At 46.4% G+C, this 17,514-nt stretch overlaps 1 protein-coding gene across 1 annotated transcript in view; it reads right to left on the bottom strand.

Moving 5' to 3' along the window:
• LOC121556643 (unconventional myosin-X-like) overlaps window positions 1–17,514 on the bottom strand; it is a 294,837-nt gene that overhangs the window by 209,708 nt on the left and 67,615 nt on the right. Inside the window, exons 6-9 of the mRNA XM_045206479.1 lie at window positions 14,712–14,836; window positions 14,386–14,484; window positions 3,334–3,440; window positions 2,935–3,064 (exon numbers count right to left, since the gene is read on the bottom strand). Of these exons, the coding sequence (XP_045062414.1) occupies window positions 2,935–3,064; window positions 3,334–3,440; window positions 14,386–14,484; window positions 14,712–14,836 (461 nt within the window). The remainder of the gene's footprint in view (window positions 1–2,934; window positions 3,065–3,333; window positions 3,441–14,385; window positions 14,485–14,711; window positions 14,837–17,514) is intronic.

The following is a 17,514-nucleotide window of genomic DNA, read 5'->3' on the forward strand; positions in this document are numbered from 1 at the left end:
AAGGATTTGGAGAAGGTCTGTATGGAGGAGTGGGCCAAAATCCCTGCTACAATGTGTGCAAACCTGGTCAAGACCTACAGGAAACGTATGATCTCTGTAATTGCAAACAAAGGTTTCTGTACCAAATATTAAGTTCTGCTTTTCTGATGTATAAAATACTTATGTCATGCAATAAATGCAAATTAATTACTTAAAAATCATACAATGTGATTTTCTGGATTTTTGTTTTAGATTCCGTCTCTCACAGTTGAAGTTACCTATGATAAAATTACAGACCTCTACATGCTTTGTAAGTAGGAAAACCTGCAAAATCGGCAGTGTATCAAATACTTGTTCTCCCCACTGTATATAGTTATATATATATATATATATATATATATCGTTTTATATATAGTTTTATATATATAGTTTAATATATAGTTGTATATATAGTTTATATATATGATTTTATATAGTTTTATATACATAATTATATATATATAGTTTTATATATATTTTTATATATATATATATATATATATATAGGTTTATATATTTTTTTATATATATAGTTTTATATATATATAGTTTGCTATATAGTTGTATATATATAGTTTAATATATAAGTCCCCTGTAGCTCAGTTGGTAGAGTATGGCGCTTGCAACGCCAGGGTTGTGGGTTCATTTCCCACGGGGGGCCAGTATGAAAAAATGTATGCACTCACTAACTGTAAGTCGCTCTGGATAAGAGCGTCTGCTAAATGACTGAAATGTAAATGTAATATAGTTTATATATATCGTTTTATATCGTTTTATTTACATAATTATATATATATAGATTAATATATATCGTTTTATATATACAGTGCATTTAAATAATTTTTTCCCCTCATCAGTCTACACACAATACCCCATAATGACAAAGCAAAAACAGGTTTTTAGACATTTTTGTAAATGTATAAAAGATAAAAGACTGAAATATGACATTTACATAAGTATTCAGACCCTTTACTCAGTACTTGTTGAAGCACCTTTGGCAGCGATTACAGCCTCGAGTCTTCTTGGGTATGACGCTACAAGCTTGGCACACCTGTATTTGGGGAGTTTCTCCCATTCTTCTCTGCAGATCCTCTCAAGCTCTGTCAGGTTGGATGGGGAGCGTTGCTGCAAAGCTATTTTCTGGTCTCTCCAGAGATGTTCGATCGGGTTCAAGTCCGGGCTCTGGCTGGGCCACTCAAGGACATTCAGAGACTTGTCCTGAAGCCACTCCTGCGTTGTCTTGACTGTGTGCTTAGGGTTGTTGTCCTGTTGGAAGGTGAACCTTCGCCCAGTCTGAGGTCCTGAGCGCTCTGGAGCAGATTTTCATCAAGGATCTCTATGTACTTTGCTCCATTAATCTTTCCCTCAATTCTGACTAGTCTCCCAGTCCCTACCGCTGAAAAACATCCCCACAGCATGATGGTGCCACCACCATGCTTCACCGTAGGGATGGTGCCAGGTTTCCTCCAGACGTGACGCTTGGCATTCAGACCAAAGAGATCAATCTTGGTTTCATCAGACCAGAGAATCCGTCTGGCCACTCTAGCATAAAGGCCTGATTGGTGGAGTGCTGCAGAGATGGTTGTCCTTCTGGAAGGTTCTCCCATCTCCACTGAGTAACTCTGGAGCTCTGTCAGAGTGACCACCGGGTTCTTGGTCACCTCCCTGACCAAGGCCCTTCTCCCACGATTGCTCAGTTTGGCCGGGCGGCCAGCTCTAGGAAGAGTCTTGGTGGTTCCAAACTTCTTCCATTTAAGAATGGTGGAGGCCACTGTGTTCTTGGGGACCTTCAATGCTGCAGAAATTTTTTGGTACCCTTCCCCAGATCTGTGCCTCAACACAATCCTGTTTCGGAGCTCTACGGACAATTCCTTCGACCTCATGGCTTGGTTTTTGCTCTAACATGCACTGTCAACTGTGGGACCTTATATAGAAAGGTGTGTGCCTTTCCAAATCATGTCCAATCAATTGAATTTACCACAGGTGGACTCCAATCAAGTTGTAGAAACATCTCAAGGATGATCAATTTCGAGTCTCATAACAAAGGTTCTGAATACTTTGGAAATAAGATATTTCCTGTTTTCGCTTTGTCATTATGGGGTATTGTGTGTAGATTGAGGAGGAAAACATTTAATTAAAACATTAAAAAGTTAAGGGGTCTGAATCCTTTCTGAAGGCACTGTATATAGTTTTTCTCAGCAGGCTTTGTCTTTAACTGAAATGTTACCTCAGCTTCTTCACTATCATGCATTAGAATAACCTCCTCTCCTTTAACCTCCCTCCCTCCCTCCCTCCCTCTCTCTCTCTCTCTCCTCCCCTCTCCTCTAATCTCCCTCCCTCTCTCTGTCCTTCCTTCCCTCCCGCCCCTCTCTCCTCCCCTCTCCTCTCACCTCCCTCCCTGTCCTTCCTTCTCTCCATCCCTCCCTCCCTCCCTCTCTCTCTCTCCTCCCCTCTCCTCTCACCTCCCTCCCTGTCCTTCCTTCTCTCTCTCCCTCCCTCCCTCCCTCCCTCTCTCTCTCTCCTCCCATTTAACCTCCCTCCCTCTCTCTCTGTCCTTCCTTCCCTCCCTCCCTCCCTCTCCTCCCCTCTCCTCTCATTTAACCTCCCTCCCTCCCTCCTCTCTCCCTCCTCCCCTCCTCTCCTTTAACCTCCCTCCCTCCTCTCTCCCTCCCTCCCCTCTCCTCCCACCTCCCTCCCTCCCTCCCTCTCTCTCTCTCTCCCTCCCCTTTAACCTCCCTCCTCCCTCCTCTCCTCCCCTCCTCTCCTTTAACCTCCCTCCCTCCTCTCTCCCTCCCTCCCCCTCTCCTCTCCTTTAACCTCCTCCCTCCCTCCCTCCATCCCTCCATCCCCTCTCCTCTCCTCTCTCCACCCTCCCTCCTCCCATCTCCTCCCCCCTCCTCTCCTCCCTCCTCTCACCTCCTTTGGATGTGATTTGTGCTCCTCCTGCGGTCATGAATTCTATGTTCCCTATCAGGAGAACAGCAGACAGCAGCTTGAAGACGTCCCGTATCTCCTCCTCACTGAACTCCATCACCTTTAAAGCCTCCTGGTGGCAGCAGAGACAGAGAGATGATGAGTTTCCTTCTACTGAACCCAGACTGGATAATACATGCTGCAGGGCCCATGTTCAAAAGTATCCCAGAGTAGGAGTGCTCTAGGATCAGCTTTTCCATTCAGATCATAATGAATAAAATGACATGGACAGAGAGGACCTGATCTTAAATTGGCACTCCTAATCTGAGACGTTTGTTGAATCCAGGCTACTGGGTTATTGCACCCTCTGGTGGCAGCTTGTGAAGGTACAACCAGCCTCACCATAACACTGTCGTAGAGCTGCAGGTCGTCTAGGCTCCTGTCCTTCACACAGCCAGACTGACTCAGGTAGAGGTACGACTCCGGGCCCTCAGACAGGAAGTACAGCTCTGGAACACAGACAGAAAATAACTTTAGGCAGTTGAAGCAAGCAGTCACATTTTCTCCAGGAAATGTACCTTTTCTAGAGATACAAACAAAGTCCCACTGTATTTACATTTTTACATTTTAGTCATTTAGCAGACGCTCTTATCCAGAGCGACTTACAGTTAGTGAGTGCATAAATGTTTTCATACTGGTCCCCCGTGGGAAACGAACCCACAACCCTGGCGCTGCAAGCGCCATGCTCTACCAACTGAGATACACAGGTATTTGTCACATGCTTCGTACAGGTGTAGACTAACAGTGAAACGCTTACTTACAATGCAGAGTTCAAGATAAAGAAAAAATATATAAATAAAAATAATAATAGAAATTGTGACATGGAATAAATACACAGTGAATAACGAGTAAAAATAACATGGGAGTAGAATTAACACAGACCAGGGAGGTTTTCCAGTGCCTCGCAAAGAAGGGCACCTATTGGTAGATAGGTTAAAAAAAAAGCAGATATTGAATATCCCTTTGAGCATGGTGAAGTCATTAATTACATTTTGGATGGTGTATCAATACACCCAGTCACTGCAAGGTAAAGGCGTCCTTCCTAACTCAGTTGCCGGAGAGGAAGGAAACCGTTCCAATGGTGACATTAAAAGTTACAGAGTTTAATGGCTGTGATAGGAGAAAACTGAGGATGGATCAACAACATTGTAGTTACTCCACAATACTAACCTAATTGACAGAGTGAAAAGAAGGAAGCATGTACAGAATAAAATTATTCCAAAACATGCATCCTGTTTGCAACAAGGCGCTAAAGTAATACTGCAAAAAAAATGTCCTGAATACAAAATGTTACTGTATGTTTGGGGCAAATCCAATACAACACATTACTGAGTACCACTCTCCATATCTTCAAGCATAGTGGTGGCTGCATCATGTTATGGGTATGTTGACCACTGTAAAGGGACTAGACAACAGGATAGATAATAGACAGTAGCAGCAGTATACTGTAGGTAGGGGTAAAGTGACTAGACAACAGGATAGATAATAGACAGTAGCAGCAGTATACTGTAGGTAGAGGTAAAGAGACAACAGGATAGATAATAGACAGTAGCAGCAGTATACTGTAGGTAGGGGGTAAAGTGACTAGAGCAAAAGGATAGATAATAGACAGTAACAGCAGTATACTGTAGGTAGGGGTAAAGTAGGCAACAGGATAGATAATAGACAGTAGCAGCAGTATACTGTAGGTAGGGGTAAAGTGACTAGACAACAGGATAGATAATAGACAGTAGCAGCAGTATACTGTAGGTAGGGGTAAAGTGACTAGGCAACAGGATAGATAATAGACAGTAGCAGCAGTATACTGTAGGTAGGGGTAAAGTGACTAGACAACAGGATAGATAATAGACAGTAGCAGCAGTATACTGTAGGTAGGGGTAAAGTGACTAGACAACAGGATAGATAATAGACAGTAGCAGCAGTATACTGTAGGTAGGGGGTAAAGTGACTAGACAACAGGATAGATAATAGACAGTAGCAGCAGTATACTGTAGTTAGGGGTAAAGTGACTAGACAACAGGATAGATAATAGACAGTAGCAGCAGTATACTGTAGGTAGGGGTAAAGAGGCAACAGGATAGATAATAGACAGTAGCAGCAGTATACTGTAGGTAGGGGTAAAGTGACTAGGCAACAGGATAGATAATAGACAGTAGCAGCAGTATACTGTAGGTAGGGGTAAAGTGACTAGACAACAGGATAGATAATAGACAGTAGCAGCAGTATACTGTAGGTAGGGGTAAAGGGACTAGACAACAGGATAGATAATAGACAGTAGCAGCAGTATACTGTAGGTAGAGGTAAAGAGACAACAGGATAGATAATAGACAGTAGCAGCAGTATACTGTAGGTAGGGGTAAAGTGACTAGACAACAGGATAGATAATAGACAGTAGTAGCAGTATACTGTAGGTAGGGGTAAAGTGACTAGACAACAGGATAGATAATAGACAGTAGCAGCAGTATACTGTAGGTAGGGGTAAAGTGACTAGACAACAGGATAGATAATAGACAGTAGCAGCAGTATACTGTAGGTAGGGGTAAAGTGACTAGACAACAGGATAGATAATAGACAGTAGCAGCAGTATACTGTAGGTAGGGGTAAAGGGACTAGACAACAGGATAGATAATAGACAGTAGCAGCAGTATACTGTAGGTAGAGGTAAAGAGACAACAGGATAGATAATAGACAGTAGCAGCAGTATACTGTAGGTAGGGGTAAAGTGACTAGGCAACAGGATAGATAATAGACAGTAACAGCAGTATACTGTAGGTAGGGGTAAAGTGACTAGATAACAGGATAGATAATAGACAGTAGCAGCAGTATACTGTAGGTAGGGGTAAAGTGACTAGACAACAGGATAGATAATAGACAGTAGCAGCAGTATACTGTAGGTAGGGGTAAAGTGACTAGACAACAGGATAGATAATAGACAGTAGCAGCAGTATACTGTAGGTAGGGGGTAAAGTGACTAGGCAACAGGATAGATAATAGACAGTAGCAGCAGTATACTGTAGGTAGGGGTAAAGTGACTAGACAACAGGATAGATAATAGACAGTAGCAGCAGTATACTGTAGGTAGGGGTAAAGTGACTAGACAACAGGATAGATAATAGACAGTAGCAGCGGTATACTGTAGGTAGGGTAAAGTGACTAGACAACAGGATAGATAATAGACAGTAGCAGCAGTATACTGTAGGTAGGGGTAAAGTGACTAGGCAACAGGATAGATAATAGACAGTAGCAGCAGTATACTGTAGGTAGGGGTAAAGTGACTAGACAACAGGATAGATAATAGACAGTAGCAGCAGTATACTGTAGGTAGGGGTAAAGTGACTAGACAACAGGATAGATAATAGACAGTAGCAGCAGTATACTGTAGGTAGGGGTAAAGGGACTAGACAACAGGATAGATAATAGACAGTAGCAGCAGTATACTGTAGGTAGGGGTAAAGTGACTAGGCAACAGGATAGATAATAGACAGTAGCAGCAGTATACTGTAGGTAGGGGTAAAGTGACTAGACAACAGGATAGATAATAGACAGTAGCAGCAGTATACTGTAGGTAGGGGTAAAGTGACTAGACAACAGGATAGATAATAGACAGTAGCAGCAGTATACTGTAGGTAGGGGGTAAAGTGACTAGGCAACAGGATAGATAATAGACAGTAGCAGCAGTATACTGTAGGTAGGGGTAAAGTGACTAGACAACAGGATAGATAATAGACAGTAGCAGCAGTATACTGTAGGTAGGGGTAAAGTGACTAGACAACAGGATAGATAATAGACAGTAGCAGCAGTATACTGTAGGTAGGGGGTAAAGTGACTAGACAACAGGATAGATAATAGACAGTAGCAGCAGTATACTGTAGGTAGGGGGTAAAGTGACTAGACAACAGGATAGATAATAGACAGTAGCAGCAGTATACTGTAGGTAGGGGTAAAGTGACTAGGCAACAGGATAGATAATAGACAGTAGCAGCAGTATACTGTAGGTAGGGGTAAAGTGACTAGACAACAGGATAGATAATAGACAGTAGCAGCAGTATACTGTAGGTAGGGGTAAATCAAATCAAATCAAATTTTATTGGTCACATGCGCCGAATACAACAGGTGCAGACATTACAGTGAAATGCTTACTTACAGCCCTTAACCAACAGTGCATTTATTTTAAACAAAAAAGTCAGAATAAAACAACAACAAAAAAAAGTGTTGAGAAAAAAAAAGAGCAGAAGTAAAATAAAGTGACAGTAGGGGAGGCTATATATACAGGGGGGTACCGTTGCAGAGTCAATGTACGGGGGCACCGGCTAGTTGAGGTAGTTGAGGTAATATGTACATGTGGGTAGAGTTAAAGTGACTATGCATAAATAATTAACAGAGTAGCAGCAGCGTAAAAAAGGATGGGGGTGGGGGCAGTGCAAATAGTCCGGGTAGCCATGATTAGCTGTTCAGGAGTCTTATGGCTTGGGGGTAGAAGCTGTTGAGAAGTCTTTTGGACCTAGAATTGGCACTCTGGTACCGCTTGCCATGCGGTAGCAGAGAGAACAGTCTATGACTAGGGTGGCTGGAGTCTTTGACAGTTTTGAGGGCCTTCCTCTGACAGGGCCTGGTATAGAGGTCCTGGATGGCAGGAAGCTTTGCCCCAGTGATGTACTGGGCCGTACGCACTACCCTCTGTAGTGCCTTGCGGTCGGAGGCCAAGCAGTTGCCATACCAGGCGGTGATGCAACCAGTCAGGATGCTCTCGATGGTGCAGCTGTAGAATTTTTTGAGGATCTGAGGACCCATGCCAGTCTCCTGAGGGGGAATAGGCTTTGTCGTGCCCTCTTCACGACGGTCTTGGTGTGTTTGGACCATGATAGTTCGTTGGTGATGTGGACACCAAGGAACTTGAAGCTCTCAACCTGTTCCACTACAGCCCCGTCGATGAGAATGGGGGCGTGCTCAGTCCTCTTTTTTTTCCTGTAGTCCACAATCATCTCCTTTGTCTTGGTCACGTTGAGGGAGAGGTTGTTGTCCTGGCACCACACGGCCAGATCTCTGACCTCCTCCCTATAGGCTGTCTCATCGTTGTCGGTGATCAGGCCTACCACTGTTGGGTCGTCGGCAAACTTAATGATGGTGTTGGAGTCGTGCCTGGCCATGCAGTCATGGGTGAACAGAGAGTACGGGAGGGGACTGAGCACGCACCCCTGAGGGGCCCCCGTGTTGAGGATCAGTGTGGCAGATGTGTTGTTACCTACCCTTACCACCTGGGGGCGGCCCGTCAGGAAGTCCAGGATCCAGTTGCAGAGGGAGGTGTTTAGTCCCAGGATCCTTAGCTTAGTGATGAGCTTAGAGGGCACTATGGTGTTGAATGCTGAGCTGTAGTCAATGAATAGCATTCTCACGTAGGTGTTCCTCTTGTCCAGGTGGGATAGGGCAGTGTGGAGTGCGATAGAGATTGCATCATCTGTGGATCTGTTGGGGCGGTATGTAAATTGGAGTGGGTCTAGGGTTTCTGGGATAATGCTGTTGATGTGAGCCATGACCAGCCTTTCAAAGCACTTCATGGCTACAGACGTCAGTGCTACGGGTCGGTAGTCATTTAGGCAGGTTATCTTAGAGTCCTTGGGCACGGGGACTATGGTGGTCTGCTTGAAACATGTTGGTATTACAGACTCAGTCAGGGACATGTTGAAAATGTCAGTGAAGACACTTGCCAGTTGGTCAGCACATGCTCGGAGTACACGTCCTGGTAATCCGTCTGGCCCCGCGGCCTTGTGAATGTTGACCTGCTTAAAAGTCTTACTCACATCGGCTACGGAGAGCGTGATCACATAGTCATCCGGAACAGCTGGTGCTCTCATGCATGCTTCAGTATTGCTTGCCTCAAAGCGAGCATAGAAGTGGTTTAGCTCGTCTGGTAGGCTTGTGTCACTGGGCAGCTCGCGGCTGTGCTTCCTTGTAGTCTGTAATAGTTTTCAAGCCCTGCCATATCCGACGAGCGTCAGAGCCGGTGTAGTATGATTCAATCTTAGACCTGTATTGACTCTTTGCCTGTTTGATGGTTCGTCGGAGGTCATAGCGGGATTTCTTATAAGCGTCCGGGTTAGAGTCCCGTTCCTTGAAAGCGGCAGCTCTAAAGTGACTAGACAACAGGATAGATAATAGACAGTAGCAGCAGTATACTGTAGGTAGGGGTAAAGTGACTAGGCAACAGGATAGATAATAGACAGTAGCAGCAGTATACTGTAGGTAGGGGTAAAGTGACTAGACAACAGGATAGATAATAGACAGTAGCAACAGTATACTGTAGGTAGGGGTAAAGTGACTAGACAACAGGATAGATAATAGACAGTAGCAGCAGTATACTGTAGGTAGGGGTAAAGTGACTAGACAACAGGATAGATAATAGACAGTAGCAGCAGTATACTGTAGGTAGGGGTAAAGTGACTAGGCAACAGGATAGATAATAGACAGTAGCAGCAGTATACTGTAGGTAGGGGTAAAGTGACTAGACAACAGGATAGATAATAGACAGTAGCAGCAGTATACTGTAGGTAGGGGTAAAGTGACTAGGCAACAGGATAGATAATAGACAGTAGCAGCAGTATACTGTAGGTAGGGGTAAAGTGACTAGACAACAGGATAGATAATAGACAGTAGCAGCAGTATACTGTAGGTAGGGGTAAAGTGACTAGACAACAGGATAGATAATAGACAGTAGCAGCAGTATACTGTAGGTAGGGGTAAAGTGACTAGACAACAGGATAGATAATAGACAGTAGCAGCAGTATACTGTAGGTAGGGGTAAAGTGACTAGACAACAGGATAGATAATAGACAGTAGCAGCAGTATACTGTAGGTAGGGGTAAAGGGACTAGACAACAGGATAGATAATAGACAGTAGAAGCAATGTAAGTATGTGTGAGTGTGTGGGTAGAGTCCAGTGTGTGGGTAGAGTCCAGTGTGTGGGTAGAGTCCAGTGAGTGTGTGGGTAGAGTCCAGTGAGTGGGTAGAGTCCAGTGTGTGGGTAGAGTCCAGTGTGTGGGTAGAGTCCAGTGTGGGGGTAGAGTCCAGTGTGTGGGTAGAGTCCAGTGTGTGGGTAGAGTCCAGTGTGTGGGTAGAGTGTGCGGGTAGAGTCCGGTGTGTGGGTAGAGTCCAGTGTGGGGGTAGAGTCCAGTGAGTGTGTGGGTAGAGTCCAGTGTGTGGGTAGAGTCCAGTGTGTGGGTAGAGTCCAGTGTGGGGGTAGAGTCCAGTGTGTGGGTAGAGTCCAGTGTGTGGGTAGAGTCCAGTGTGTGGGTAGAGTCCAGTGTGTGGGTAGAGTCCAGTGTGTGGGTAGAGTGTGCGGGTAGAGTCCGGTGTGGGGGTAGAGTCCAGTGAGTGTGTGGGTAGAGTCCAGTGTGTGGGTAGAGTCCAGTGAGTGTGTGGGTAGAGTCCAGTGTGTGGGTAGAGTCCAGTGTGTGGGTAGGGTCCAGTGTGTGGGTAGAGTCCAGTGAGTGTGTGGGTAGAGTCCAGTGTGGGGGTAGAGTCCAGTGTGTGGGTAGAGTCCAGTGTGTGGGTAGAGTCCAGTGTGTGGGTAGAGTCCAGTGTGTGGGTAGAGTCCAGTGTGTGGGTAGAGTCCAGTGTGTGGGTAGAGTGTGCGGGTAGAGTCCGGTGTGGGGGTAGAGTCCAGTGAGTGTGTGGGTAGAGTCCAGTGTGTGGGTAGAGTCCAGTGAGTGTGTGGGTAGAGTCCAGTGTGTGGGTAGAGTCCAGTGTGTGGGTAGGGTCCAGTGTGTGGGTAGAGTCCAGTGTGTGGGTAGAGTCCAGTGTGTGGGTAGAGTCCAGTGAGTGTGTGGGTAGAGTCCAGTGTGGGGGTAGAGTCCAGTGAGTGTGTGGGTAGAGTCCAGTGTGTGGGTAGAGTCCAGTGAGTGTGTGGGTAGAGTCCAGTGTGTGGGTAGAGTCCAGTGTGTGGGTAGGATCCAGTGTGTGGGTAGAGTCCAGTGTGCGGGTAGAGTCAGGTGTGTGGGTAGGGTCCAGTGTGTGGGTAGAGTCCAGTGAGTGTGTGGGTAGAGTCCAGTGTGTGGGTAGAGTCCAGTGTGTGGGTAGGGTCCAGTGTGTGGGTAGAGTCCAGTGTGAGGTAGAGTTCAGTGTGTGGGTAGAGTCCAGTGTGTGGGTAGAGTCCAGTGTGTGTGTAGAGTCCAGTGTGTGGGTAGGGTCCAGTGTGTGGGTAGAGTCCAGTGAGTGTGTGGGTAGAGTCCGGTGTGTGGGTAGGGTCCAGTGTGTGGGTAGAGTCCAGTGAGTGTGTGGGTAGAGTCCAGTGTGTGGGTAGAGTCCAGTGTGTGGGTAGAGTCCAGTGTGTGGGTAGAGTCCAGTGTGTGGGTAGAGTCCAGTGTGAGGTAGAGTTCAGTGTGAGGGTAGAGTCCAGTGTGTGGTAGAGTCCAGTGTGTGGTAGAGTCCAGTGTGTGGGTAGAGTCCAGTGAGTGGGTAGAGTCCAGTGTGTGGGTAGAGTCCAGTGTGTGGGTAGAGTCCAGTGTGTGGGTAGAGTCCAGTGTGTGGGTAGAGTCCAGTGTGTGGGTAGAGTGTGCGGGTAGAGTCCGGTGTGGGGGTAGAGTCCAGTGAGTGTGTGGGTAGAGTCCAGTGTGTGGTAGGGTCCAGTGTGTGGGTAGAGTCCAGTGTGTGGGTAGAGTCCAGTGTGAGGGTAGAGTCCAGTGTGTGGATAGAGTCCAGTGTGTGGGTAGAGTCCAGTGTGTGGATAGAGTCCAGTGTGTGGGTAGAGTCCAGTGTGTGGATAGAGTCCAGTGTGTGGGTAGAGTCCAGTGTGTGGGTAGAGTCCAGTGTGTGGGTAGAGTCCAGTGTGTGGGTAGAGTCCAGTGTGGGGTAGAGTCCAGTGTGGGGGTAGAGTCCAGTGTGTGGTAGAGTCCAGTGTGTGGGTAGAGTCCAGTGAGTGGGTAGAGTCCAGTGTGTGGGTAGAGTCCAGTGTGTGGATAGAGTCCAGTGTGTGGGTAGAGTCCAGTGTGGGGTAGAGTCCAGTGTGGGGGTAGAGTCCAGTGTGTGGTAGAGTCCAGTGTGTGGGTAGAGTCCAGTGAGTGTGTGGGTAGAGTCCAGTGTGTGGGTAGAGTCCAGTGTGTGGGTAGGGTCCAGTGTGTGGGTAGAGTCCAGTGTGCGGGTAGAGTCCGGTGTGTGGGTAGGGTCCAGTGTGTGGGTAGAGTCCAGTGTGTGGGTAGAGTCCAGTGTGTGGTAGAGTCCAGTGTGTGGTAGAGTCCAGTGTGTGGGTAGAGTCCAGTGTGTGGTAGAGTCCAGTGTGTGGGTAGAGTCCAGTGTGTGGGTAGAGTCCAGTGTGTGGGTAGAGTCCAGTGTGTGGGTAGAGTCCAGTGTGTGGGTAGAGTCCAGTGTGTGGGTAGAGTCCAGTGTGTGGGTAGAGTCCAGTGTGGGGTAGAGTCCAGTGTGGGGGTAGAGTCCAGTGTGTGGGTAGAGTCCAGTGTGTGGGTAGAGTCCAGTGTGTGGGTAGAGTCCAGTGTGTGGGTAGAGTCCAGTGTGTGGGTAGAGTCCAGTGTGGGGGTAGAGTCCAGTGTGTGGGTAGAGTCCAGTGTGTGGTAGAGTCCAGTGTGGGGGTAGAGTCCAGTGTGTGGGTAGAGTCCAGTGTGTGGTAGAGTCCAGTGTGTGGGTAGAGTCCGGTGTGGGTAGAGTCCAGTGTGTGGGTAGAGTCCAGTGTGTGGGTAGAGTCCAGGTGTGGGTAGAGTCCAGTGTGTGGGTAGGGTCCAGTGTGTGGGTAGGGTCCAGTGTGTGGGTAGGGTCCAGTGAGTGGGTAGAGTCCAGAGTGTGGGTAGAGTCCAGTGTGTGTGTAGAGTCCAGTGTGTGGGTAGAGTCCAGTGTGTGGGTAGAGTCCAGTGTGTGGGTAGGGTCCAGTGTGTGGGTAGAGTCCAGTGTGTGGTAGAGTCCAGTGTGTGGTAGAGTCCAGTGTGTGGGTAGAGTCCAGTGAGTGGGTAGAGTCCAGTGTGTGTGTAGAGTCCAGTGTGTGGGTAGAGTCCAGTGTGTGGTAGAGTCCAGTGTGTGGTAGAGTCCAGTGTGTGGGTAGAGTCCAGTGTGTGTGTAGAGTCCAGTGTGTGGGTAGAGTCCAGTGTGTGGGTAGAGTCCAGTGTGTGTGTAGAGTCCAGTGTGTGGGTAGAGTCCAGTGTGTGGGTAGAGTCCAGTGTGTGGGTAGAGTCCAGTGTGTGGGTAGAGTCCAGTGTGTGGTAGAGTCCAGTGTGTGGGTAGAGTCCAGTGTGTGGGTAGAGTCCAGTGTGTGGTAGAGTCCAGTGTGTGGGTAGAGTCCAGTGTGTGGGTAGAGTCCAGTGTGTGGGTAGAGTCCAGTGTGTGGGTAGAGTCCAGTGTGTGGGTAGAGTCCAGTGTGTGGGTAGAGTCCAGTGTGTGGGTAGAGTCCAGTGTGTGGTAGAGTCCAGTGTGTGGGTAGAGTCCAGTGTGTGGGTAGAGTCCAGTGTGTGGGTAGAGTCCAGTGTGTGGGTAGAGTCCAGTGTGGGGTAGAGTCCAGTGTGTGGGTAGAGTCCAGTGTGTGGGTAGAGTCCAGTGTGTGGGTAGAGTCCAGTGTGTGGGTAGGGTCCAGTGTGTGGGTAGGGTCCAGTGTGTGGGTAGGGTCCAGTGAGTGGGTAGAGTCCAGTGTGTGGGTAGAGTCCAGTGTGTGTGTAGAGTCCAGTGTGTGGGTAGAGTCCAGTGAGTGGGTAGAGTCCAGTGTGTGGGTAGAGTCCAGTGTGTGGGTAGAGTCCAGTGTGTGGGTAGAGTCCAGTGTGTGGGTAGAGTCCAGTGTGTGGTAGGGTCCAGTGTGTGGGTAGAGTCCAGTGTGTGGGTAGAGTCCAGTGTGTGGGTAGAGTCCAGTGTGTGGTAGGGTCCAGTGTGTGGGTAGAGTCCAGTGAGTGGGTAGAGTCCAGTGTGTGGTAGGGTCCAGTGTGTGGGTAGAGTCCAGTGTGGGGGTAGAGTCCAGTGTGTGGTAGGGTCCAGTGTGTGGGTAGAGTCCAGTGTGGGGGTAGAGTCCAGTGTGTGGTAGAGTCCAGTGTGTGTGCACAGAGTTAGTTCAGAAAGGGTCAGTGCAGATAGTCCGGGTAGCTATTGGTTAACTATTTCACTAGCTATTTATCAGTCTTATGGCTTGGGGGTAGAAGCTGTTCAGGATCCTGTTGGTTCCAGACTCGGTGCATCGGTACCGCTTTGAATGTCTGGTACCGCTTCTTGAGCAAGTGAGGCACTTTAGTTGATTCTGTACAGTGGAGGCTGGTGTCACTTAGAAACATGGTTTCCATGTGTTTGATACCGTTCCATTGATTCCATTCCAGCCATTACTATGAGCCGTCCTCCCTTCACCAGCCTCCAATGATTCCATACAAGTGTTGCAATAACTCTACTCCAGTCAAGGAGTCTCTGTATGAATGAACGTACCTCTGTGGTCCTTGTCTGCCCCGGCCAGCAGAGCATAGAAGATATGATAGTTCCTCTCTCCAGGGTTCTGCCTCACCACACGGTTCTTTTCAAGTAAATCTGAAGGGTTAAAGTTAAGGAAAACAAAGACAGATAGATACATCTCTAAGCCATACCAGACATCACAGTAAGGTCCAGGCCTCAGTCCATTAATGGCAAAAGGTCTTGGTCTTGGGCCTCATTAAGGTCCATTAGTGGTAACAGGCCTCAGTATGTTACTGTAAAGCAAAACAGTAAGGTAGTCTTAATAGGTCCTCATTACGTTAATGTGGTAAATGAAAGGATACAGTCGATGATGCGTCCTCCTTGGATGTTCCCACTCTGGGAGAAGTGGAGCTGGATGAACTTCCCAAAGCGGGAAGAGTTGTTGTTGTAAACCGTCTTGGCATTCCCAAACGCCTCCATGATGGGGCTGGAGAAAGAAAGAAAGAAAGAAAGAAAGAAAGAAAGAAAGAAAGAAAGAAAGAAAGAAAGAAAGAAAGAAAGAAAGAAAGAAAGAAAGAAAGAAAGAAAGAAAGAAAGAAAGAAAGACAGAGAGACAGAGAGAGACAGAGAGAGAGACAGAGAGACAGACCGAGAGAGAGAGAGAGAGACAGAGAGACAGACCGAGAGAGAGAGAGAATGAGAGAGAGAGAGAATGAGAGAGAGAGAGAAAGAGAGAGAGAGAGAGAGATCATTTAGAATTTTAAGCCAGTGTCACACAAAGCAATTTGGACGCAATTTCTGTTGCAGATGCAAGTTGCAAGTGACATCATCTAAAGCAACCTTTTCTGATACACAAAGCAATTCAAACAGAATTGAAACAACATACAATCCTGTCATAGTCATCCTGCCTACATCACGGTTTCATAAATTATTATTTGTTTCTTTTGTAACAGCTTCGATATAGACAAAATACTGGCTGTACAATTAAGCTAGCTAGCCAAAATGTTGCCTATTTGCCAACCATGTTTTATCAAGCTAGCAAGCTAGCTAACCAAGCTAGGGATGAGCTACACTAGTTAGCTAGCCAGTGAAGTTCATGTTAGGGAATTTCAGTTAAAACTGGACAGAGAAAGGACTGGTTTCACTTTTAAATTATATTTATTGACTGCCAGACCATCTACATAAACCATGACTAGCCATGGTGTCATATCTTTTTAAAATTTGGCATGTATTTTCTGTCACGGTTTGCAGCAACACTGACAGCTGGTTGGAGCTCCGAACGGAATAGGATTGACACACAGAGGAGCATCGGCTTTAAAATCCCCTTTACTGGGTGTAAGACCCTATAGTAGTACTTCAACATTCAATCCTCAGAGAGAAAGAGAGATGGTGAAAAAGAGATGGAGAGCGAGAGAGAGAGCGAGAGTGAGAACGAGAGAGAGAGAGAGAGCGAGAGAGATGAACCTGGAGAAGGGTTCCCTAAGCAAGCTGGTCCTGGGGCTCTGTTCACAAACACAAACAGACCCCACAGAGCCCCAGGACAGCAACACAATTAGACCCAACCAAATCATTAGAAAACAAAAAGAGAATTACTTGACACATTGGAAAGAACTAACAAAAAAAACAGAGCAAACTAGAATGCTATTTGGCCCTAAACAGAGAGTACACAGTGGCAGAATACCTGACCACTGACCCAAAATTAAGGAAAGCTTTTGACTATGTACAGACTCAGTGAGCATAGTCTTGCTATTGAGAGAGGCCATATACATATATATGACAATATACATGACATATGACAATATACATGACATATGACTATATACATGACATATGACCTGCCAGGTGGCCTCTCTCACCTGGCAGACCTGGCTGTCGAGAGAAGGCAGGCTATGTGCACACTGCCCACAAAATGAGGTGGAAACTGAGCTGCACTTCCTAACCTCCTGCCAAATGTATGACCATATTAGAGACACATATTTCCCTCAGATTACACAGACCCATAAAGAATTTGAAAACAAATCCAATTTTGATAAACTCCCTTATCTATTGCGTGAAATACCACAGTGTGCCATCACAGCAGCAAGATTTGTGACCTGTTGCCACAAGAAAAGGGCAACCAGTGAAGAACAAACACCATTGTAAATACAACCCATATTTATGTTGATTTATTTTCCCATTTGTACTTTAACTATTTGCACATCATTACAACACTGTATATAGACATAATATGACATTTTAATGTCTCTATTCCTTTGGAACTTCTGAGTGTAATGTTTACTGTTCATTTTTATTGTTTATTTCACTTTTGTTTATTTTCGATTTCACTTGCTTTGGCAATGTTAACATACGTTTCCCATGCCAATAAAGACATTTGTGGGGAGAGAGAGAGAGAGAGAGAGAGAAAGTATTGCGAAAGTATTCACCCCCCTTGGCATTTTTCCTATTTTGTTGCCTTAAAACCTGGATTTTTGGGGGGTTTGTATCATTTGATTTACACAACATGCCTACTACTTTGAAGATATATTTTATTGTGAAACAAACAAGAAATAAGACAAAAAAACAGAACTATTTACCCCTCCAAAGTCAATACTTTGTAGAGCCACCTTTTGCAGCAATTATAGCTGCAAGTCTCTTGGGGTATGTCTCTATAAGCTTGGCACATGTAGCCACTGGGATTTTTGCCCATTCTTCAAGGCAAAACTGCTCCAGCTCCTTCAAGTTGGATGGGTTCTGCTGGTGTACAGCAATCTTTAAGTCAAACCACAGATTCTCAATTGGATTGAGGTCTGGGCTTTGACTAGGCCATTCCAAGACATTTAAACGTTTCCACTTAAACCACTTGAGTTTTGCTTTAGCAGTATGCTTAGGGTCATTGTCTTGCTGGAAGGTGAACCTCCGCCCCAGTCTCAAATCTCTGGAAGACTGAAACATCATTCCTTAAATTCTGACCAGTTTCCCAGTCCCTGCCGATGAAAAACATCCCCACAGCATGATGCTGCCACCACCATGCTTCTGGTGTTCTTGGGGGGATGAGAGGTGTTGGGTTTGCGCCAGACATAGCGTTTTCCTTGATGGCCAAAAAGCTCAATTTTAGTCTCATCTGACCAGAGTACCTTCTTCCATATGTTTGGGGTGTCTCCCACATGCCTTTTGGCGAACACCAAA

This window comes from Coregonus clupeaformis, chromosome 23 (assembly GCF_020615455.1).
Source record: "Coregonus clupeaformis isolate EN_2021a chromosome 23, ASM2061545v1, whole genome shotgun sequence".
Classification (NCBI taxonomy): Eukaryota; Metazoa; Chordata; class Actinopteri; order Salmoniformes; family Salmonidae; genus Coregonus; species Coregonus clupeaformis.